Here is a 23,964-nt window from a genome sequence, read left to right on the forward strand (position 1 = left end):
GCCAGGTCGGTTGGCGGAGGGGCAGCGGCGGAAGCGGCGGGAGCAGCTGCGATTGGGAACCCGAAGCTGGCCGGCCTGTCCGGACGGAGCCAAGTTGCCCCGCCCTTCTGTGCAGCAGGTGGGAAGTGCCAGTGGCATGTCCGCTAAAGGACGGGCAGCTGCTGCCCAACCCCGAGAGAGGCGGTGGTGGAATGTCCCACCCTCCCGGCTCTCCTGGAGCAGGTCTGGGCTTGATCTCTCTGCACACCGTGGTGGGGGAAGAGCCAGGGCGCGCGCTTGCGTCGGGGTGTGGGGGGTCCTGGCTGCCGCGGCATGCGGAGGGGGAAGCATGCTCATGGGGCGGTGCAGGATGGGTAAGCGGGTAGTCGTATTGCAGGGAGAGCGAGCATTCGTGTTCGAGTCGAGAAAAATGGGGAGGGGAGAGAGACCCACGTGCGGACGGCAGCCTGCTCCCTACGTCTAAATAAGTTGTTAAACCCTGCGGGGTGGATATCCTCTCCGTTTAAGACAGCTTTTTGCAATCATTTATTTCTTCGTACAAAAGCAAAGCGTGCACATGAAGGGAACATGAACACACATCGAGCTGGGAAGATTTGGAGGCAGGCTCTGGAGACCCATAGCAAGGTCGGAGTGTGCGCGCGCATTCTGTGAGCTGCGCTGCCTGCAAACCTATGAACCTGCTGGTCAGGGGATTTTGATAAGCCCTGGAGTCGGAAGCCCTGCTGGAGGTGTATGTTCTGTGGCTGATACCTAATCACTTGGAGTCGCCTGGTATCGTGACGTAAGACGTAGCATTTTAGATCTAGCTGTTCCAGTTGCCCTGTCTCCAAATGCTCTCTATAGATGGCTTCTCTGCTTGATGTACGAAGAACAGACAATTCGTCCCACTGAAATTGACTTTATATTCCTTTATATTTTTGGTTAATCAGCTTTCCCAATCTGGTGCCTTCCAGATATGCCTTGCTGAGAACAGCAGTTTAACTTACCTGAAGGCTGAAATTTGGGAAGGCTGAGTTAGCTATTTTTCATGACTCATGAGGACATTCAGTGAAGTTACATGTGGCTGTTTTCAAGCTTGTATTGTGCCTGTTATGGGATATAGTTTTTGCTCTCCAAAGTACACCATTTAGATTCCTTGTAAGCATCACAAAAAGGAATGGCATCAGATATTTATAATTTTTGGCTGTTCCATCCCAACATAATATGTATTACAAAGTAATCTGTGTTACTTGGAAAAGAATGTGCTACAATGGTGGCAAAATTCTTAAAACCAGCTGATTGTTGTTGTTTTCCTTGCCCACTGTTGCAATTTAACCGAGTGAACATATTCTTTTTAGCTCACTGGGAGAAATTGTTTCCAGCATTGGAAAAATAAATGAAAATGATTCTGCAGCTCTTTTAGAATATTTTTAATAAGTTTTAAGTTTTTTAAACCTCTGAGCTCCTTGAGGATGCTTCATGCTAATTCATTCCAGAATACAGAGATTGATAAGTTAGGAAAAATAGTTTGTGCAGGTCTTGTTTATCCTTCATTGTGCTTAGTTTATATCTAAGTATGCATGAAAAATACCCTATTTTATATTTAGTATATTTAGAAAGCAAATGTAAAAGATTATAATTCTTAAATATTAGATGTAAAGTTATATATATTTGAATGGCTTCTGGGGGCACTTAAATTACCATTCACAAAATTGATTTTGTTTCATTTGGATTAGACCATTATGTAGAGTCGATTACTTGCTTAATGACAGATTTACATATCTATAAATCCTCTTTGCAATTTTCTTAGAACAGTTGCTGTTTCTTGTTATGTAGCACCTTTTGAAGGGCTAGTAAAATACACATTCTTGCACTAAAGTCAGGCTATGAAGATTAGACATGGCTATAGAAGAGTTCGGTATCAATTTTCTAGATGGTATTTTGATTTAAATGCCTTGTTTCATCAGTGGTAAGATACTTTGATCTCTTTTGGAGAGCAGTATGACTCCATTGCAAAAAACAACTGAATGTATATAAAATCTTGGACAAGTATCTCTCTTTCTGGATGAGGATGCACCATGCACTGAACATCCATATGGTGTAATCTGACTGTACTGTTTAAAGTGAGCCTTAAAGGACGTGTCTCAATAACATACAACACTATTAGAATACATAATGAAACTGGTGGTTAAGCCAACCTTTCAAATTGTACAGAATTTTTCTTAAATTTTTCTATAATTATTTATTGATAAAAGAAATAGGCAGTTAAATTGAATGGAAGGTAATTTTGGACAGCACAAAACAGTTGTAGGGAAGAAGGTGTTTTCTAACTTAGAATGAATTTTGCATTATCTAAAAGTATATTTCTGTTCAGAATCTCTTGACAAAGAATGGAGAACTGATTTAATATAACTAGACCAGGGACTAACTCTTACTTATCATATTAAAGTATTATGCTAATAAGAATGGGGAGATAAAATGAAACAAATGTTAGCACATTGGTGTCAAGAAAGCATGAGAATTGAAAGGCTGTGCTACAGCTAGTGATTGTCATCAGTTCTTTTGAACCTGATCTTGATGGGTATTTAACCAGCTTAAGAAGCTAGTTCTGAAGTTTTTGCCTGATGTTCTTGCCACATGTAATTACTGCTTGCTGCTGCATGGAATTGTGAATCACTGCCATGTAAAATTAACTTGACAGCAGCAGAATGAATCAAGGTAGCAGAAATGATTATGTGACAACATTATTTAATCTGATGTAGCCTCAGTGGATAAGTTTTGCTTCCCAGCTTTGAAAATCAAGGATTTTTAAAAAATATATTGTCAGTCTGTTAATTTGTTAGAAAAACAATACTGTACTCGGAAATATTTGTAGCAGTATTTCTTCTCTCTGTATATTTCCTAACTCTCTTTCAGTATAATGAGCATAAAAAAGAATGTGAGCTAAAATCATATCAGAGTCTTGTGAATCCTCAAGGTTTAAATTTTCAGGATATTTAATATAAATATTTATGATTGCATAATATTTATTATGTACAGTGCACTTCAATAGTTGAAGAAAATGAAATTGCAAATTGCTGTTGTACTTTCAACTTTAAAAGTTCTTATACTGCTTACAGAAGCTTTCTTGTAAAACACTGCCAGGAAGGCAACATCTCTGATTCAGGGCTAGACATCCTGTGATCAATAGGCTCATGCTACTCTGAAGATCTCCAAATCTTTCTTCCCCAAATCAGGGGACATTGTTACATCATTGCATCAGCTTCTTAACCCTTGGCCCCCAGATAAAAGATAAAAGAAAAAAAAGTTTCCTGGCATCAAAAATGTTATCCACTTAATTCAACCTTGTTATAACTTTTAAAATTCACATTGACAATAAGTTCACCATTTGCCTCATCATGTCCAAGCAAAATTTCCTACTTACTGATGCATTTGTAAACATTTGTCTGGGGATATAAAACTAAACATACAGAATATCAAGTCTGAAAATCCAGAATGTGCTTTAACCAAGCAGAATGTCTTCTAGGTCTGCTTATGCTCAGCTTTGGCTTAAATAGTTTCATTAATTTAAAATGTTTTTGCTGTTTTAGGAGATGCTGACTTAGGAGATATAACCCACAGTGATCATAATGCTCCTCTGCTGATTGATCAGGCTTCCTAGATGTGTTAGTTGCTATGGGAGATTGGAGCAGTGTAACAGTGGCAGAGCTATCCTCAGGTAACCAAGTGATAACTGGAAATTTCAGGATATTTATTTGATTTGTACTCTGCCGCAATCTCAAAAATTCTTGGCAGTTCATATATAGCGATAGAGATACAGTAAAACACCCACAGTAAAAGAATATAAAAACAGTCCAAAGCACCATCACCACCTGTGAGTTTCAATCCTACTCCTTACCTCACAAAAGCGGTGGTAGTGATGTCATAAGCAGGTTCTCCCAGGACTTCTGAATCAGGTGGGGTGAAATAAAGAATAGGACTGTGCAGTATTGTGTATTCAGTTGCTAAAGTGGTGCTTCAGAAGATGTGGGGGGTCACAAATGACCCTGGGAGAAACCATGAGCTACTTGAAGTTGCCGACTGATCCTATGTTAATGCCAACTCCAAAATACCTTTTTGGAATTGAATCCAAAGCACCTCATAGGTCCAGAGTTTAATGCAAGGCACTTAATAGCGTTCACATATTTTAGTCATTCCTAGGCTAGAACTCTGGATGTCTGTGCTTAACATAGGTAACAACATTTAAAATGGAAATGCAGAATGATATGGTGGCTTATAATTCACTTTGCTGTAAAAACTAAGCTTTGCAGACCTGTTACACATTTTCCTTTATTTTCATTTAATAGTCAGTGGTAAATTTACAGTGCATTCGTAAAGTATTCAGACCCCCTTCACTTTTTTCAATTTTGTTACGTTGCAGCCTGTTACTACAATCATTCAAATTCATTTTTTTCCTCATTAATCTACACTTAGTACCCCATAATGACAGAGTGAAAACAGAATTTTAGAAATGTCTGTAAATGTATTGAAAAGAAAAAACTAAAATATCACATGTACTTAAGTATTCAGACCCTTTACTCAGTACTTTGTTGAAGCACCTTTGGCAGCAATTACAGCCTTGAGTCTTTTCGGTATGATGTGACAAGCTTTGCACACCTGGATTGGGGGATTTTCTGCCATTCTTCTTTGCAAATCTTCTCAAGCTCAATCAGGTTGGATGGGGACCATCGGTGGACAGCCATTTCCAGGTCTCTCCAGAGATGTTCAATAGGGTTCAAGTCAGGGCTCTGGCTGGGTCACTCTAGGACATTCACAAAGTCCCTAAGCCATTCCTGTGTTGTCTTGGGTGTGTGCTTAGGATCGTTGTCATGTTGGAAGGTGAACCTTTGGCCCAGTCTGAGGTCCTGAGCGCTGTGGAACAGGTTTTCATTGAGGATATCTCTGTACTTTGCTCCATTCAGCTTTCCCTCAAGCCTGACCAGTCTCCCAGTCCCTGCTGCTGAAAAACACCCCCACAGCATGATGCTGCCACCACCATGCTTCACTGTTGGGATGGTATTGGGCAAGTGATGAGTCGTGCCTGGTTTCCTCCAGACATAATGTTTAGAATTGAGGCCAAACACTTGAATCTTTGTTTCATCAGACCAGAGAATCTTGTTTCTCACAGTCTGAGAGTCCTTCAGATGCTTTTTTGCAAACTCCAAGTGGGCTTTCATGTGTTTTGCACTGAGGAGAGGCTTCCGTCTAGCCACTCTGCCATAAAGCCCAGATCGGTGGAGGGCTGCAGTGATGGTTGTCCTTCTGGACTTTGTCCCATCTCCACACAGGATCTCTGGAGCTCAGTCAGAGTGACCATTGGGTTCTTGGCCACCTCTGTTACTAAGGCTCTTCTCCCCCAGTTGCTCAGTTTGGCCAGGCCACCAGCTCTTGGAAGAGTCCTGGTTGTGCTAAACTTCTTCCATTTGAGAATTATGGAGGCCACTGTGCTCTTGAAAACCTTCAGTGCAGCAGAAATTTTTTTGTAGCCTTCCCCAGATCTGTGCCTTGCAATAATCTTGTCTCTGAGCTCTGCAGGCAGTTCCTTTAATCTCTGGCTTTTGCTCTGATACAGTATACATTGTCAGCTCTATAGAGAGATGTGTGCCTTTCCAAATCATGTCCAATCAATTTAATTTACCACAAGTGGACTCCAATCAAGGTGTGGAAACAGCTCAGCAATGATCAAGAGAAATGGGAGGCACCTGAGCTAAATTTCAAGTGTTGTTGGAAAGGGTCTAAATACTTAATGCCAATGTGATATTTCAGTTTTTCCTTTTTATACATTTGCAAACATTTCTAAAATTCTGTTTTCACTTTGTCATTATGGGGTATTGAGTGTAGATTCATGAGAAAAAATGAATTTGAACAATTGTAGTATCAGGCTGCAACATAACAAAATTGAAAAAAGTGAAGGGGGTCTGAATACTTTCCAAATGCACTGTAATGTCTTCCATGTGTTATGCTAAAGTATTACAGTATGGAAAGGCATATAACTGGAAGAGCACGCTGAAATGTGAAGTGGAATGCTAGTGTAATTATTTAATCAGACACAGATTTTTCTATCAAAGTGTTATTGCCACAGATGTTGTAAAATTGTTTTGATAATAGCTTGCTTAATAAAGAGTGTTATGTTCATAATATAGCTCTTCCCTCATCTCTCTATAATTTGAACAGTCATGACTTAGTGAGTGACAATTTGAGAGCTAGACTTGGCTCTCAAACTTGGCTTGAAGGCATCTTGAAGTTAAAGGCTTTATGGATATATGACTGCTTGGGCTTTTTCGTCCCCCAGATAATAATATTACTTGGTGTACCTCAGCCAGAAATATGTCTCCCTCAAGCTTAAGTGTGTCTCAAGTGCAAAACTCAACACTGCCTCTGCCTAAAAGCATGCACAGCTTTTTCAGTGCCTTCTGCACAGAAGAGAATATTGAACAGAGCCTCTCCTATCTTAACAAGGTAAAACCTGATATTTTATTACCAAGAAGTTCTGAGAGATACCTACCCTTGCAGCCTCAGTCCCAGAAATTGGTGATGTGATACAGATTTCACCAGTGTCAGAGATTGATTTAAAAATAATGTATCTCTTGTGGTAGGAATTGACCACACTTGGCTTCCCATCACTTTATGCTGATTCCAGAGGCAAAGAATTAAGCATAGTGTCTGTCTTAAACTGTATGAATGAGCTACTGCTGCTGCAACGTAAAACTCTACGTGCTCAGGAAGAAACAGAAACGCAGCATCTGAAACTGGGCAGTGATATGGACCATCTGCAGAACTGCTACATTAAGTTAAAGGTAATATCCTGTATTATGATGTTCCTGCTTACCCTTTTTAATATGTGAAAATGCTCGTACTTATTTTCTAAAAGTATTTGCACGTCAAATTTGTGAAGTTAAGAAATATTTGATGCATAAAATGTTACATAATCTCTGACTCTTTATAATGTGCGCTATTCAGTCTTATGTATGCAGAAATTAGACCAGGGCATTAATTGTCTTTTAAAATGTTCATCATTTAAAGATTCAGCTGAAAATTTTAAGCCAGATTATTTCTAGAAAGATTCTATAAACTTTTTACAGCATCAGCAAAATGTTATTACTCTGTTTACTTGCATAACTAGAATTGTTTTGGGGGGGGTCTGACTTTTACTAGGGTTTATAAAATTTATAACAGATGCAGAAACTTAAACATAAAACTGTATGTACCTCATCTAGACTGATAAGCGCTTGTTTAGATATATCATAAGCAGAAAGATACAACTATTGTGATTATTATATTGACTATGTGCCATCAAGTCATTTTCGACTTCTGGCGACCACATAGATTATTCTATAGTGCTTCCAAAACTGCTACATAATGCTGGAGTTTGTACTTGTTATATGTTCCCTGATTTCTTTTTCCGAATGGATAATTAAATTGAATATATATTAGCCAATAATATTTGGTTTACTATCAGCAAAAGATTGACTCTAGAGTGAACTAGTTTAACTTACATAACTCCGTGGAACTTAAGTTCAGCCAATCAGTAATACTTCCTAAGGTGAATAGTGGTACAGTATAGTGGTTGGACTGGCACTGGGGAGATCCAGATTCCAGCCCCCCCCCAACCATGGAAGCTCACTGGGTGACTTTAAGCGTTCTCACTCAGTCCAGTTTAGCTCACAGGGTTGTTGTGGGGGGAAAATGGGAGGAAGAAGTGATGTCAATGTTCCTTCTAAGGCAGAGAAGCAGATGCGCAAGTCTTGATGTGTTCTGAGCAACTGTTGGGTTGACCTGGGCAGCCCCGGACTAGGAGGTGGCTTAAAGAAAACATTGTCTGGAGTAGCTTTACCCCAGTTATTTCCTTCCATTCTCCGTGTATCTGAAGTTGCAGACAAAGGAAGGTTACTAGATTCTTCCTCTAGGGTCTGTTGAACTGGAGTTAGTCTCTTGCAAATCAAAAAGAAAAACTTCAGATTTCATTTGTAACAGAAAGTGGAGATGTGTCCCAGTCCATTTGACCGTCTCTGTCTTTTGACAGCCTGGACATCATTGGTTCCACCAGTGTCCCTTTCCTCACTGACTCACCCCCTTCCCCCACTTCATGTTTGTGGATTTCTGGGTCAGTTTTTTGGGAGACTGAATCTTGTACAGTACACAGGTGTTTGATGTCTGCTGTTCAGCCGTGCAGAGACACAGTTTAGAGGAAACATTGTACTGTATGCTGCCTTGAGCTCCTAAAGGAAGTGCAGCTTATAAATCTAACTAACTGCAACAACAAGCAGCAGTAAAAGTTAAAAACATTTTAAAGTAAATAGGAGTCAATGAGTAAGCTGTACTTTTCAGTTTTATACTCCAAACAGTTATGCATAAGACATTTTATAACGTAATACATTGACTCTGTATGGGGTACTCAGTATATTTCAATTTTCCTCAAATATCTTATTTTAAAAAAGAGAAGCCTTTATTTCCTGTTGATTTAAAATCTCAAGACATTTTTCATCTGTAATAAATCTAGGTACAATTTTGCTTTTTAATAGGAGCAGCTGGAATCTTCTAGAAGAGAAACTGTTGGACTTCAGGAAAGGGATAGGCAACTTCAGTGTAAGAACAGGAATCTTCACCAGTTACTGAAGAATGAAAAAGATGAGGTTAGTCAACCTGTACTTCTGTGGCAAAAGTCCCGAACTTGATAGATTGGGTGGATTTTGTAAATATTCCTAGTCATTGATTTTAGAGCTATTCCATCCTATGGGATTATTGAAACTTCTGTTTGTAGCAGCCATTGTGATCATTCTGCCTGCTGATTCATATGAGGTTTGTATTCTCTGATGCTGAGACACTGTAAACCAAGATGCGTGTTTGGTTTTGGTTTAGTGTGTAGCTGGTATCCAGCCATTCATGATATATTTAGTGAACTTTGCTTAACAAACCATTGCTTAGTTCCATGTGTAAGCCGAGCCTCTGAGTTGGAATTAATCATTTGCATGCTTTCAAAGGAATATAAGAAGCAGGGCTGTACAAAACCTTCAGAAGAGTTGTGTAGCATCCTATGGGAGTGAAAACAAAATATTTCTCATTAAATGGTTAAAGCAGCCATGTCTTCTGCAACACTCAGTTGTCTCAGAAACTGCCCCTGACTTTGGAAAACAGAGCAGCTTAAACAATTGGGGAGAAGTGCTTTATTTGCTGCACGAAGTTCTGCAAAGCACCTTTTTTTGAAGACTTTGCATAGGTTTGTAAGAAATTGTTATTTCAGTTTGGGGGAGAAGAAGAGGGAAAAAACCTGACATTTAGCCTTCAACATATTCTGTGAAATGCTGAGTTTGATATCTAGCTGGAAGTGCAGATGACAGCAGCAAGCATACAAATGAAAAGAATTCCAATGCTGTTTCTATGGTCTCAGGCTTACCTAGGCAAAACAGGTGTTCCACTGTCTGGGCTTGCTTTAGCGAAATCTGCACCTGTTTAATTTTATATAGCTGTTCTTTAGGAGCTCAATTACAATGGCTATTAGGCAAGATGGAAGCATTGTGACTAATGTGTATTTCTGGGAAAGGAGCAGGACCAATAGACTCAGAGAATCAAGAGCAGAAAGATTCTTGCCTTTGCCCTTCTGAGAGAATGAGAATGGGCGGCATTCCAGATAATTACAAATGACTTCCTGACCTGAAGCAGCCCACAGAAGTTACTGAAATTACCCTGTCTTAATGACACACTTAAAGAATCATTAGTATCTCTTAGTGGATATTTTTGTGGCCAGCCTCTAATATAAATGTAAATTGCTTGGAATTTCTCAAGTATACATTTCTTTAAATATATGCATTTTAGATCCAGAAGCTACAGAATATTGTTGCAAGTCGAGCATCCCAGTATAATCATGATATGAAGAGGAAAGAACGAGAATACAACAAACTGAAAGAGCGCTTTCATCAGCTTCTTATGAATAAAAAGGATAAAAAAATGGGTATGGCCATTTATTACGGTGAAATAAATCACTTCTGCTTCCTATTCTATTTTAATTTGGCCTTGATTGATCTATTAGTTAGGGGCATGCCAAAAGTAGCTAAAATACACTGATGGATAAGAGATGGGAAACCAGAGTGCTTCTTTCAGGAATGTATACCGAGGAAGTTACTTATCATTAAGGACAAATAGGTATCCAGAACAAAGTGCTGCATGATAACCTCCAGCCTAGAACAGACCTTATAGCATCACGCAACTTAGATGCTGTGGATTAGCTTGATCCCAGACACCTCCATCTGAAACAAAATGGGATCTGGCTTTTTACATTTACTTATTTAGCCATCCATTATACATGTATATCCACTGTATGTAGAAGTATGTTTGTAAATGAAAAAGTACATTGATTTAATTTAAACAAAAAAAAAGTAGATCCTATGGAACGAATGGAGGAAGGTTCTGAGAAGGTAGGAAATGAAAAAACTCTCCTAGTGTGTAGGGAGGAGAGGTGATTTTCGTTTAGTTTTGGGTTACTCTCAAATTTTGAAATGTAGCAGTCAATGAGCTCAGCTCTTCCTCACACCGCTTAAGTCAGTTTTTATTGAAGATCTTTAAGACATGTTTTTTTTTAAACTCCTTTCCTTGTATTATAGCTATGGATATTTTAAATTATGTCGGCAGAATTGATGGCAAGAGAGGTGCATGGAGAACTGGGAAAACTGAAGCTAAGTGAGTTGGCCAGTAAAAAGTTCATTTTTGCTTGCCACTGTATTTCATGTTAAATTACTTTTAAGAGTTTTGTTTTCAGAAATGAAGAAGAAATGTTCAAAACCCTCTTAAATGAGTATGAACAGCGCCAGAAACAGCTTCTAATTGAAAATGCTGAACTGAAAAAGTTACTTCAACAGATGAAGAAGGAGATAATTTCTTTGCTTTCATCGCAGAAGCAGATGCCTAAAGAGAAGATTGAAGATAGCAGTGGGCTGGTAAGTGTGTATATAGCATATGTTTAAAACAAAATTGTGTGTTGCTAAATCTTGTGGAACTGTTACTGCTGTTATCTGTGATTTCACTCTAGTTTTAAAGGGATTAATTGAATTCACTGGTTATATTTTGGGTAAGTCTGAACCTTTTTCAGGGTGTGTGCCATTTTTTGGAACAAACCACTGAAGCTAAAAACTGTAAATATAAAAATAAAATGATTTAATAATGTGTAATATTCAAAATACAATCATTAAAATGTAAAAAAAACCCTAAGAACAATAGTAATAAAAGGCACACTTCAGCATGATCAGTAAAAATACATTAAAGTTATTTGAAACAGGCCAAACAGAAATTACTGCTTTCTCTCACAGTATAATTGTAAATAACCAAATCTTAGCGCCTAAACCAGCTTCATATTTGTATCACATCACAGTCCATAAATTCAGGAGAGCCTTATCTTTAGCTCGATTTAATGTTCTCCCCACAGCTGTTTTGGAAGAGAAATATAGGAAAACCCCAAAGTTCTGCTACATTATGTGCAAACTTCAATCACAAATGATTGCCAACAGTCATTGATGTTAGGGGTTAACTTTGCTTTGTTTATTTTACCTAATGTATGTTTATTGGTCAGTGACCAAAATAAAGTGTCTATCTGTCTGACTGTCATTAAAGTTATTTGAAACAGGTGGTTTCCAAGAGATTTTAAATTTAGCAATTGAGAAGTTCAACCACCCATGTGTTGGGACCTTCATAAAATGTTTTCTGTGTCCAACCCTATATCTTTGACAGAGAATGTGAATGTGAGCCAGGTCGTCTATGATTCATTATTATTGATTACTGTTTCTATTTTAGACTGGATTTTTTCCCTGTAAGCCACCTATAGTCACACTCTTTGAGTTGGGCAACCATAGAAATTCTTTAAATACTAAAATAAATGAAATATTTTTTTCGTATGCAAACATAGAGAGGAATAGCAAGGGTTTTATATTCCTTCCTCTTAAAAGACAGTGATTCATCTTTAGAGTTACACTCCTGGAATTCTGGGAGGTTAATAAAAAATCTTTTCCAAATCATAAGTTACTTTGTAACAGTTTCATTTTTATATTGTTCCATTATGCAGATGTAAGGATAATGATAGATTTGTGTTGGAGGTGCTGAATTAGTAACAATTCTGGTTCACAAATAACTTGCTGTGGATGGACAATTTATTCTAATTTAGGGCATGGTTCTTGTTTCAAAGCTGTTCTGTTGTTCTGTCAGTCCCTTCCATCATATCATCTTAATACATCCCTTAATTGCCTGTAGTATCTTTCAGTACATTTAATTATGCAGGATTGGAGTGTAGTGTCATTATCAACTGTGCTCAGTAGGTGGAGCTAGTACTTTGGTTATAAGAATGATGCAAGTGTCTGGAATAAAATACAAGACAAATAGGAAAATCGGCTATAGCGAATGAATTCATGTACGTTCTATAGTTCATACTTTCCTGGTAGATTTTTTAAAAAGGCTAAGGTGTTCTTTTTATACTTAAGCTGCCCATAAGTATATATTATCTCAGCGTATGAGTACTAAAACATTATGTAAATAACCAGATTTGAATGTATCATGGTTAGAAAAACAGGTTAAATCAACTCTTCTGGCACTTAATTTGCAAGAAGATGGTGACAGGCCAGGGAATGAGAAGGATTTTTTAAGAAAAAGCTGCTTGTAGTATCTTGTACGTGGTCTAAATGAATTGAATGGTCGGTGATTAGCTGTGCTGTATGAGGAATACCCACAGATAGTCAACAAAGAGAGATTTCCCAAGAATGTAATTGATGTAATATATTAAATAAATATATAGATATAATTAATACATTGATATTTAAATAATTATTAAATGTATTTAATCATTGTAATTTTGAACGTAAATATTTTTGAAGCTAACAATAGTATTATAAATAAAAATGCATACAGTAAATACCCATAACAAAATATAAATGAAACCAGCAGAATTATCTTAACATCAGGGAGAATAATATATGCTGTGAAACTGTATTATCAGACTGAAGAGTTTTAGACCTTCTTGCTTTTAAAGGTGCATTTTTTATTAATTAATAAATTCATTAATTTTTCAGGTATTGTCAGACTTGGAGGAAGACTCTGGAGAAGCAAATAAAGAGAACATGTGGGAACTTTCTTGTGAAACGGTGCGTGAACAGCTTGCTAATAGCATTCGAAAACAGTGGAGAATGCTGAAAAATCATGTTGAAAGCCTGGATAATCAAGGTGAAGCTTTAGTTTGAGCTATATTTGTGACATCTTTTTTTCTACAACATTTATTTGATTTCTGATTACACAGAAGACTAATACAATTTGATCTGGGTGCCATGAACACCAAAAATATTGTGAGCAATCAAAATATAATTTATTCATTAATGTAATAAAAAGTGTGGAAGAAAGTTGTATTTCAGATAACAATAATATAGTTCTAAAATATCATTATTAAAATAAAAAAATAATGTTTCTGATACATGATATGCATTTCCTGTATTCTTAAGCAAATAGTGACTTTTCTATTTTAAACTCTTTTATTTTGAGAAATTGCTTCCCTTCATAATTACTTGAACCTGTAAAGCTTCTTTCTGATTCTTAAAGTATTTACAATAATGCTCCCATTACCGTTTTTACAAAGAATTTATGTCAGTTAAATGGAATGTTGTGACAACCATGAATTAGGACAAATTGCAGAGAAATGATATACAAACTTTAATATGATTTTAATTGTGATTTAGAGTATTAAACATAAGCATAGAGTATGCTTATGTTTTTTTCCTACATTGTTTGATCTTTATGAATGACTGCTGCTTGGTTTTGCTTTACATGTCACAGAAATTACCTCTTTTATAGCTGGAAGTCCTTAATGAATCCATTGATAGTGCACATTTTTTCTTTTAATAGTTTGTTTGCTAGGCAATCATAATCTGATTTTATTCATTAAGACAGAGCCTTACCAATTATTTCACTGGATTTTTTACATGGTTATTTTCGAAGAGCACTGTTCCAAAGGGACTAAATAAACTCATGTAATCCCAGCCACTATAAACAATTAAAAATAATTTAATGGCCTGTCAGTTGAGAGGATTAATAGATTAGAACACTTGAATTTAATGATTTAATGAATTCATGTTTTATGTAGAATTCTGCCATATAGTGTTTTCTAAAAACAAATTCAGTAAAAATACAAATTAATGCAGTCATCTGACTATACTGGTGGTCCTCAGGTTACAACCACTCATTCAGCGACCATTCAAAATTAGGACAGTGCTGAAGAAGTGATAGTTATGACCGGTCCCCAGAATTCTAGCTGTCACAGCGTCCATGCAGTCACATGATTGCTATCCGGATGCTTGGTGCCCGGTTCGCGATTATGAAGTCACAGTGAGCTGTGGTCACGGGATCACAATTTCCAGTGTTCCCTGCCAGCTTCCCACAAGCAAAGTCAGACGGGAAGCCGGCAAGAAGCGGAAGTCACAGTCACGTAAAGTGCTCGCTTAACAACCAGCACAGTCCTCGCTTAATGACAACTGCCAGGACTGCTGTTGCTAAGTGGTGCAGCGATGTGACATTAGCAAGAGCAACTCCAGTCCCAATTGCTGTTGTAACCTGAGGACTATCTGAACTATATATCAAAGAAGGGGTATGTCAAAGTTGGTAAATATGCAGTATACTGTGTAAGTAATTGCTTAATGAATAAGTAGTATACAGTGTAACGAAATGCTTAACAAAAAATAATCAAGCGCTTTTCCAAATGTGTAGTATCACATGTATATTCTGGCTCTCTGAGTGACAAAGATACAATCTCAAGGCACGAGCATGAACTGGAAGTTGAAGGACTACAGCTGGAAATTCAGCAGTGCAAGGAGATGATAAAAACTCAACAACAGCTTTTACAGGTAAATATTCAAATATGCACAAGTTTTAAAACAGAGATGAAATTTACAAGATTAAATGAGATCTACATTAGATCTAAATCCTGCTCTTTGCCACTTATACAAATGGAAGAAAACCATATCTCACAAACTGGCATAGCAGTGGTCTTCAGAACTTGTCTAAAGTTCTAAACAAGTTCAATTAATTTCAATTGATTTTGGTATATTGGTGAAGAAAGGAACATTGCATGAATTATCCACTCTGCCTGCTCTGCATTGCTTGGAACTGGGCTAGTGTTTCTCATATTCGCTGTTAGGAGAACAATATTCATATAGAGACTTTTTTGCTTACTTAGTAATTTAGTTTTTGAATTCCCCTGTCCATCCTACACATTCTTTTGATTTATGGCTTAATATGATATATTTTGCTTTATTCCAGTTAAATTTTTAAAATTATTCAATTAACTTTTTCTAGCAACTAAAGATAACTTGACTGTGGCCAGAGAGGTAACTTCCAAATAATCCCTTTTGATTTCTCTGTACTTCATATCCTATCTGCAGCAGCAGCTAACTTCTCCATGTGATGATGATACCAATATGTTGCTACAGGATTGTTACTTGCTGGAAGAAAAAGAGAGACTCAAGGAAGAATGGAGACTGTTCAGAGAACAAAAGAAGAACTTTGAAAGAGAGCGCAAAAGTTTTACAGAAGCGGCTATCAGATTAGGACTGGAGGTACTCAAGTAGTTCTTTGTTTCATAATACTGAAGATTAATAATTTCTTAGGCAGCCAGATGAGCAAGAATCATGCCAATAAATACAATAGGCTTTGTTTTTACTCTATCCATGTTTCACATATGGATCATTGAAATGTTCAAAAGGAGGAGTGTTTATAACTACGTATAGGGCCATGTGCCTTGGAGCTATGGCTGGATGCAGTTTCTCAGTAGGTATCTCTTTTTTTACTTAAAAGATGGAATGTCCCATTCTCACCAGATGGAAGGCTGCTTTGAAAGGTCTAAACCACTCTTCATTTTCAGCCATATAACTCAAGTGCAGTTTATAACCAATGTCATCACAGTTCTCTATTCTTCAGGATTAATTTCTCATATTCTTAACTAGTTGCATGAAATTGCACTCCCCTGAAGGAGCAGGTTCCCATTTTGGGAGTCCTTCCTGATCTTTAGCTACCACTGGATTCATGCATAGCAACTGTGAAGAGGAGTGCAGTTGTGTAATTTTGGCTAGTGTGTCAGCTGTTCCCCTCTGGAGCTGGTTAAATCTGACAACAGTTATCTGTGCTTGGTGTTTATCCCTTCTTGACTACTGCATGTTCTCTGTATGGGGGCTACTTCTTGAAAGTGGTCCAAAGGTTTCAGTTGATGTAAATGTAGCAACTAAATTGCATGGTATCTACTAAAAGATCTGCCCTGTTTACCAGACATTTACCAGGCATAATTTGAGGTGTTGATATTGCCCTTCAAAGCCGTAAATAACTTCAGACCTAAGGGACTACTTATGTCATTACAAATTGGTTTAATTGTTAAGGAGAGGCCCTTTTGAAGATGCCACAGCTATCAGAGGTCCATCTTCCTGTATGCAGGAGAGGATCTTTTCTTGTGTTGCTCCAAGGATATAGAATGCATAGACTAGGGTTTGGCCTATCCTCTTAACAGTATTTAGAACGTTTGTAAAACTCATCAGTTTTGCTAGGCTTACAATTGTTAAATGATTCTAGTATCAAATCTAGTATTAATCTTTGTTTTTAACATTTTATATTCTGTTTTTGTTATAAGTTTTATTAGCTACTTTGGTCACCAAACTAGAAAGGTGGAGTATAAATCAAATAAATAAATAAATAACTGATACACTACAAATACAGAATAATGCATTATTTTTGAAGTGAGCAAACATACATTAAACTCCCTGTAATTTTGTATTTTCTCTTGGTGTAGAGGAAAGCATTTGAGGAAGATCGTGGAGTTTGGCTGAAGCAACAGTTCTTAAATATGACTTCTGATCAAAATAAGGCTGACCGGATGAAAGCTCAGAATGCTTTCTTGGGAAGTAAGACTTTGATATAAGTTTTATCAAGTTTGATTTTTTCTTGATGTCTTGTTTGTTGGTATAAATCACTAGTGGTGACCTATTAGAAGGCTGAGGCTACACACAGATGCATGCCAACTTATTCTTCTAGTGATCTTGAGCAGGATGACTTGGGGGGAGAAATGCAATGGATGATCTCCTTTTTCTACTCCTAGTCTAAACAAAAGAGCTGGTTTCCTATGCCAACAGCAGTGAGAAACAGGCATTCTGGTCTCAGCTACTCATCCAATGTAATGATTAGTGGCTAGTGGAAACCGGATTGCTACTTTTGCTTCTAGCATTAATGGCAGAAACCAGCCAATCTGTTTCATATTATTTAATGGATCATGCTGATCATCTAGCCAGCCAAAAAAAAAAAAAAAAAGTATGATACTTCTCAGAGAGTTATGATTTGTTTCATTTTGGTCTGTGAAGGTGATAGTTAATTTTATTCTGTATGTTTACAGTTGAGGCCAAATATGTAATTGTGGTAAATGGATAGTTAATTCATTCTATATGTTTACAGTTGAGGCCAAATATGTAATTGTGGTAAATGGATTTTATTTTGTTCTGCTTAGCACCACATTTGGGGTGTCCAAAATTGGTTGATGTGAAATTGAATGTTCCAGATAACTATATGTAATTTGTTGGGGCAGTTCAGGGGTTTCTGAAAATAAGTCCTGCAAACAAGAAGTGATCTGATATATTTCAGATATGGTGTTTCAAGGCCAGACATCCATCTTTCCACAAATTTGGCACATCCCTTGTTATAAGCAGAGAGGTATAATCCATAGGCATACATGACTACTATTAGTTTTTGTTTTTATAGAGCAGATTTCTGCTATAGCCACAAAGGCATCCTTGAGTACTCTTTCAGGTATTTCCTCCTTAAGTACACACACCACCTCCAAAATTCCTAAAGGCTTGTACATATATTCAGTTGCTGTCTAATAACTACAGCAGCTTTAAAGACTATGTTTGCACACCCAGGTTTAATCAGAAAAAGGCAGGGAATATATTACTATGTAGTTACATTGGCTCCTATAGCTTCCAAACGATCTAGATATTGTTGGGCAATGTATAGAATCTCAACCAGAGCAGTGTTTCTCAACCTTTTTTTGCCCATGGCTTCCTTCAAACCTTGTTTTTCTCTTGTAGCCTCCCTGTCCAGATCCCATTACTGGTGAATAAGATTGCCACTTACATACTTGGTTTGTAACTAGAATATATGTTTTATTTATAATAACAACAGTATTTGCAGTATAATACACTTTGCTTTTCTGTGGCCTCCTTGGCACATGCCATGGCCCCCCATTACATATTTTTCACCTGTGGCCCCCTTGAAATATCCTAGGACTCCAAGGGGGCCATATGGCCCCAGACTGAGAACTGCTGAACTAGAGGATGCGTGCTATTTCTGGCTGACTACACAGAGAGTGATAAGGCTTACAGTAGGCTAATTTAGGATTAGGTAAACTAATTAGCGGTAGCGTCATCCAGCATTTGAAGGCTTTTGCTGAATGTTGCTAAACCATGGATGAGGTTTGGAAGGTATGTCTTTTTAATTGCTGACATGTAAACATTGCCAACCATTTTAAGCAGAGCAAAATATGAGCCCATGGTATGGACAGCATGGGGAAGTTACCAGGACTAGTTTTTGAAACTTGTATGTCATATTCTAGTAAAGTCAGCAGTCTGAAACTTGACTTGCTGCATTTTTTGTGAATATGCATAACACATGCCAGGTTTGCAGAAAGCTCAGTTTTGGCAAATGAAGATTACTTCCTCAGTCTTTGGGGTTTTTTTTTTTTTTTTATCTGTGACCCCCATCCAGAAAGGAGGTGGGGAGATTAGTTGAGAAATATGTTACATGTCCTTGATGAGTTCTGTTTCCCTTCTATTCCCAGCTGAATATCTTTACTGCTCTCTGGGTTTTACTGCTTACAGTTCTAAGCTACAGTTTCTCTTGCACTACACTTGTCCAGCACTGTGAACAAACAGCATAGTGCTAATGGCAGGTGCTTTTCCTAGTTCTTCTTTATCTTTTCAATACATGTATTTCGTTCATTTGTTTATTTTACCTTCCTCTGTTGTACTTCTAAAGTATGGGCTTAAATTAATTTTACCTCGAATTCAGGTGGATTGTTTGGGTATTTTGATTCCTGAGTATCCTACGCTGGCTGGATATCAGCCAAAACACATTCCTGTTTATGTTCTCCCCTTTCCCAGGGTGGTTGGTGATAGCATAGGGGAAAATCAGTGGCCAAGATGAACAGAATTACACTTATTTTGTAAGTTTCATAAGATGATGATTTCTCTCTTTAAAAAAAATAATAAAGAGGTTTCTCTGCTTAAAGTAATAATAGGCCCTTTGAAGGGAGAGATGCTTTTCTTATGCTTCCTGGAATGGCCATATGACCGTACCACTAGCTTCAGCTTTATAAGCAAATAAACAGGGGGGATCCCCCAAAAAGGGGGACTCTTGGCCACTGTTTAAAGCGTAAAGTAAGTATCTTTTCTCAGTCTGACCAAATGAGTTTTCAAAGATTTGTAATTTTTTAAAAAAATTAAAAATATGTCAGCTTGGAAATCTGTCTCTAAAAGCAGATTGAAGAAAAAAAAAGAGTGGACTTAACTGTGTTATGTTGATTTCTGTTGTAAACTTCCCAACAATCACATTTCTCTGGAGGCTATAAAAATTCATTAAAAAGACATTATATACAATTAGGTGATATAAAAAGCAACACAGGAAAACAATTTTTATAACATCAGCAGTAATAATACTAGCAATGACAAATAGGACACATAAAATTATAGTAAAACTAGCAGTAACTCATTGAAGATTTAATAACTGTAAATACAGTTTTAAAATACCTTGGAGAATTAAAAAAAAAATACAGATTTTTCCCTGGTACTAAAAAAAAAAATCATAGAGGTGCCAGCCTCTCTAGGGAAAGCCTGAGCCTTTTCTGAGAAACAGTGTTTGTCTTTCAGGTTCGGAATCAGATAACCCATTAACAAATGTCAGGTCACTCCAAAAGAAATCAAATCACTTGTTCAATGTACCCAAATTTTCAGATGTTTATCAAACAACTCAGCATATTCTTGAGAGCAGGTATGTTTTTTTTTTCCCCCTTTCTTTTCCAACAACAATAAAAATTAATCAGCTAAAATAGAAGTGTTTTGAATTGGGAAAACTTTGAGTTAGATGTTCCAAAAGATGGCAAAATATGTTCATTCAGTTAAAGTTGTTCTCCTATATGACATGTTAGAATAATTGGCTTTAAGAATTCAAATCCTAGGTTATTCAACTCTGGACTGAATATATGCAATCATCTCTTCTCAGAACTTTAATGAAACTATTGGTTCTGAGGCTGATTTTGAAATTCTTTGGGATTTGCCCAACTTGTGATACATCAGGATAAGTGTACAACATCAGCTATGGATGTCTTCTTGTACCGAGAGCTCTTTCTTTTGTAGCACTGAAGGTATAGGAGAAACTGGAACCTATAGCATGTTATCACATGTTGTTGGCAACTTTGGTTTAGAATGGATGGATGTTTATATCATAAAGGGAGCAGGCTTTTTTTTTTATCTCATCATTGTGTTTGTATACAAGTCATACTAGGAACCAGTAGCAGGTGCAGCAAACTGATGTCAAATGATGCCCTTACATACTTGTGTCCTGACATCTGATGAAAGTAGATAAGGCATTTGCATGATGACGTGACCCTATATTTTATCATTCCTCCCACTTCTGTGGATGCCCGTGTTAAGAACAGCACGTTAATTCTCTTATTTGTTTTCTCTCAGCTTGAGTACTTTTCTGGATAAAACACATGAAGACCAAAAGCCCAGCCAGATTAAAAGGGAGCCATTAATGCTACAGATTAAGGAAGCCAGCCCTTTGGCAGAAGACAATGGGAACAATGTACATGGGCTACTATCAGCAGATTTATGCACAGAGCACATCATTAACTCATCTTAGCTTTTTGAACATTCTTGCTCTTTTTGTTAAGCTGTTTCATCCATAAATTTTTTGAGTTTCACAAAATGGTATATTTGTGAGTGGAATTGATGGTGATAGCCATTGTGCTGTATGTGTGGCTTTTTAAGATTCCCTCTTTGCCCCAAAAAACTTTCCTATATGTCCCTTTTAGAAAGAGAGTCTCTGCCCTTCTCTCTGTATAAATAGTAAATCTTTATTCAGATTTATGTATATTCTTATTACAGATGATATGGTTCTTTAATTGAAGGAATGTGTGGTTTTTTAAAAAATGAAATGCTTCAGCATTTGTATGTTTTCCTGCAAGCAAAAGTAGCACTTTTAGCACTCAGTTTATGATGAATTGTTCACTTGTATCTCAAGTGTAACTGGAATTGAAACTTTTACCCCTTAACTTGAATGTATAGTATATTATAGAATAACATGGCAGGTTCTGTATTTATTGTGTAATTTTGGATTACCTCTTTTCATATATTTTAAATAAAAAGCAGGACTTAGCTTTCAAATGGATAAGATATAAAGCATTATGTGACAATGCCATAAAATGTATGAAGCCCTACACTCCTCAAACCATAGTATTTTACATGCCAACTGTAACTTTTTTTTTTTAAACAATGCTTATGAATGAGGTTTTTTTAAGGATCATTTCAGGAAAAAAATCTTTTAAAATACTGCAACAAAAATGTAGTACTACAAAATATGGATGAATGTACACGGGGAGGGTGCTTTTTTAGGAGGAGGTCCTTACGATTTAGATTCTGTACAGTGAGACAGAGGTAAACATTATGCCTCTAGTTTAAAGTGTTCTACCTGGCCTTTGGAATCCAACAATCAAACAGTTCTGTCATGTTCCTGATGTAAGAACTGTTGAGGGGTCTGTGCTTGAAGAGCCAATCTATATTAGAATGGAGATATGCCAGATGATTCAGAAGAGAGATTGCAATATTTTTCCACTGCACAGTCTAATTATAGATGATGCATGCTTCAACTTAGCAAATCAGTAGTCTTGGACTCTATCTGAAAGTGTCCCAGTTTTTAAAAGGAAATAAATGTTACAATGTGTATTTCAAATTTAAGAGTCTTTTTTTTTCCAATTCACACATAAGAACAGATCCAGTACCTATTTAGACCTTTAAGGAATTAAAGGTTGGCAGCGGTTTTTACAGTGCTTATGGGTTGGGAAGAAGTGCTCTGAAGTGGGTGAATGATCAAATGGTGTTTCAGTTTAAGCTAAGCATAAAATGACGCACTTTGGAGTAAAGCCTGAAACTTCATACTCTGATGGAGTCTGAACTGACTGTAACTAACTGGGAAAAAGATGTTGGGGTGATAATATTGTAACTCAATAAAGATGTGAACTCAGCAGCAGCAGTGAAAAAAGTGACTGTGAATCGGGCTTTCTGATCCAGAAATATGCACAACTGGCACACAAAATGGATTTGTGCAGAAGCTCTGCAGACCCCATCTGCCATCTGTTTCTCAAATGGGAGCAGAGTCCGCATTGCACACCGGTTATGTATGGGGGAGTGGAATCCCCATAATTAAAAATGGAAAGTCTCCAGATCCAAGGAGCCCTCATAGCCATGGCCACTCTATGGTTAAGCTGAAGCTTATTCTTCCCCATCCAGATCCCCACATCCTCCAGACACTGGGAAAGAACCATGACAACATAACTTGGTTGGCCAGAGATAGAGATGTGAATATCATCAGTATACAGATTATATTTAACTCCATGCTGATGGATGGAACCTCACCTAGCAGCTTCATGTAGATGTTAAATAGAAGTGGAAAGAGTACAGAGCCCTGACAGACCTCACAGCTAAGGAGTCTAGAAATATAGTAGATCTCTCCCCTCCCTCCCAACATTCACTGGAACTGGTCCTGGAGGAGAACCACTAAGTGAGCAAGAGATGCACCACCCCATCCAATCCTGGCAGAGATTGCAATCAACGCTATCAGTACAATATCCCGGTCTCAAACCTGACTGAAAAAGGTTCTGTTTCTTCCGGGCCCTCTAAAGCTGCAAAACATCTTCTCAACAAATTTTGCTAAAAAGGGAAGGTTGGAGATGGGATTACATTTTTTGAACACTACTGGATCCAGGGATGCCTTCTTAATGTGGGGAGGTACCACCATGCCTTTAAGAGCTGGCAGAACCACCCCCTTCCCTCGAGGATGTATTGACTGCTGCCTGGGTTCAACCACATATCATCAGGAGGAAGTTGCGGGTTCTTATTTCAACCACCAGTAACCTGACTGACCAGACCCAATAGACACAAAGCACTGGAAACTTGGATGGTTGTGTTTTTGTATAACCTTCAATGGGGGGGGGGGTGTAAACTTATTTTACAAAAGGAAAGCTTACCCCCCCAAAAAAGTAAATTATAAATGCCTTCAACTAGTTCTGAAATTAATCTCATTAATAAAACTATTTTGTATGTTCTATCTATAGGCTTTTTATCTACACTATGTTCCTTAAAGTCCAGTTTCAGTATATTTTCATATTGTGCTTTAATGCTGAATTTTTAAGAGTCCCCCAATTTGTAGCCACTCAAACAATCCAAAAATATCAGGGGAGGAATTGAAATAAGTTTGTTATTAAAAGCCAATGTTTCTCAGATAGACCACTGAGCCCATTTAATGCCACTTCTGCCATTATACAGCTGAATGGATATACTGAAAAAGGATGTGACACTTCTGCCTTTTAATGGCTATGATAACATTTATGAGTGTTCTCAGCTATTATTTTATGTTCTGTTGTTTCTAATTTTAGTTGTTTTTATTCTGTTTTAATTGTTAGCTGCCCAGTCATGTATATGAGATTGGCGGCCATATAAATTGAATTGAATTGAATTAAAATCTTTCTATGCTATATCTCTTATCTGTTTATTGCTGACCTCTATGTTCCTGTTATCTTAATCCCTGTATATCTCTATGGTCACTCTCTATACAGCTATACTAATTTTTTACAAAACTTTTTTTTTCTTTTTGAGTTTCTGCATTTTATTTCTGTTC

At 37.3% G+C, this 23,964-nt stretch overlaps 1 protein-coding gene across 5 annotated transcripts; it reads left to right on the plus strand.

The window, feature by feature from the left end:
• Window positions 1–23,743, plus strand: SSX2IP (SSX family member 2 interacting protein). Of its 5 annotated transcripts, none has more exons than XM_088153682.1 (14): window positions 1–222; window positions 3,570–3,697; window positions 6,311–6,477; window positions 6,615–6,815; window positions 8,541–8,651; window positions 9,832–9,967; window positions 10,617–10,692; window positions 10,772–10,949; window positions 13,065–13,215; window positions 14,746–14,882; window positions 15,423–15,593; window positions 16,814–16,925; window positions 19,938–20,058; window positions 20,757–23,743. In XM_088153682.1, exons 2-14 carry the CDS (start codon window positions 3,655–3,657, stop codon window positions 20,929–20,931), a joined length of 1,779 nt encoding a protein of 592 aa, XP_088009808.1. In that variant the 5' UTR covers window positions 1–222; window positions 3,570–3,654; the 3' UTR covers window positions 20,932–23,743. The 5 variants fall into 5 exon arrangements, with proteins under 5 accessions (XP_088009808.1, XP_025027269.1, XP_007421445.1 ...); XM_025171501.2 differs by having other exon boundaries at window positions 15,468–15,593; XM_007421383.4 differs by having other exon boundaries at window positions 15,420–15,593; window positions 20,757–23,742.
• The last annotated feature ends 221 nt before the right edge of the window (window positions 23,744–23,964 follow it).

Source organism: Python bivittatus, unplaced genomic scaffold, assembly GCF_059951505.1.
Source record: "Python bivittatus isolate LINGU-HERP-01145 unplaced genomic scaffold, Pbiv_v1 ctg000700_np1212, whole genome shotgun sequence".
In the NCBI taxonomy this organism is placed as follows: Eukaryota; Metazoa; Chordata; class Lepidosauria; order Squamata; family Pythonidae; genus Python; species Python bivittatus.

What these genes read in the sequence shown, in the direction of transcription:
- SSX2IP (XM_007421383.4), top strand. Translation starts at nt 3,655, where the DNA reads ATGGGAGATTGGAGCAGTGTAACAGTGGCAGAGCTATCCTCAG. An exon ending in AGTGGCAGAGCTATCCTCAG is followed by an intron (nt 3,698 to 6,310) that starts GTAACCAAGTGA and finishes TTCGTCCCCCAG; the next exon opens with ATAATAATATTACTTGGTGT. An exon ending in CTATCAGATTAGGACTGGAG is followed by an intron (nt 15,594 to 16,813) that starts GTACTCAAGTAG and finishes CTCTTGGTGTAG; the next exon opens with AGGAAAGCATTTGAGGAAGA.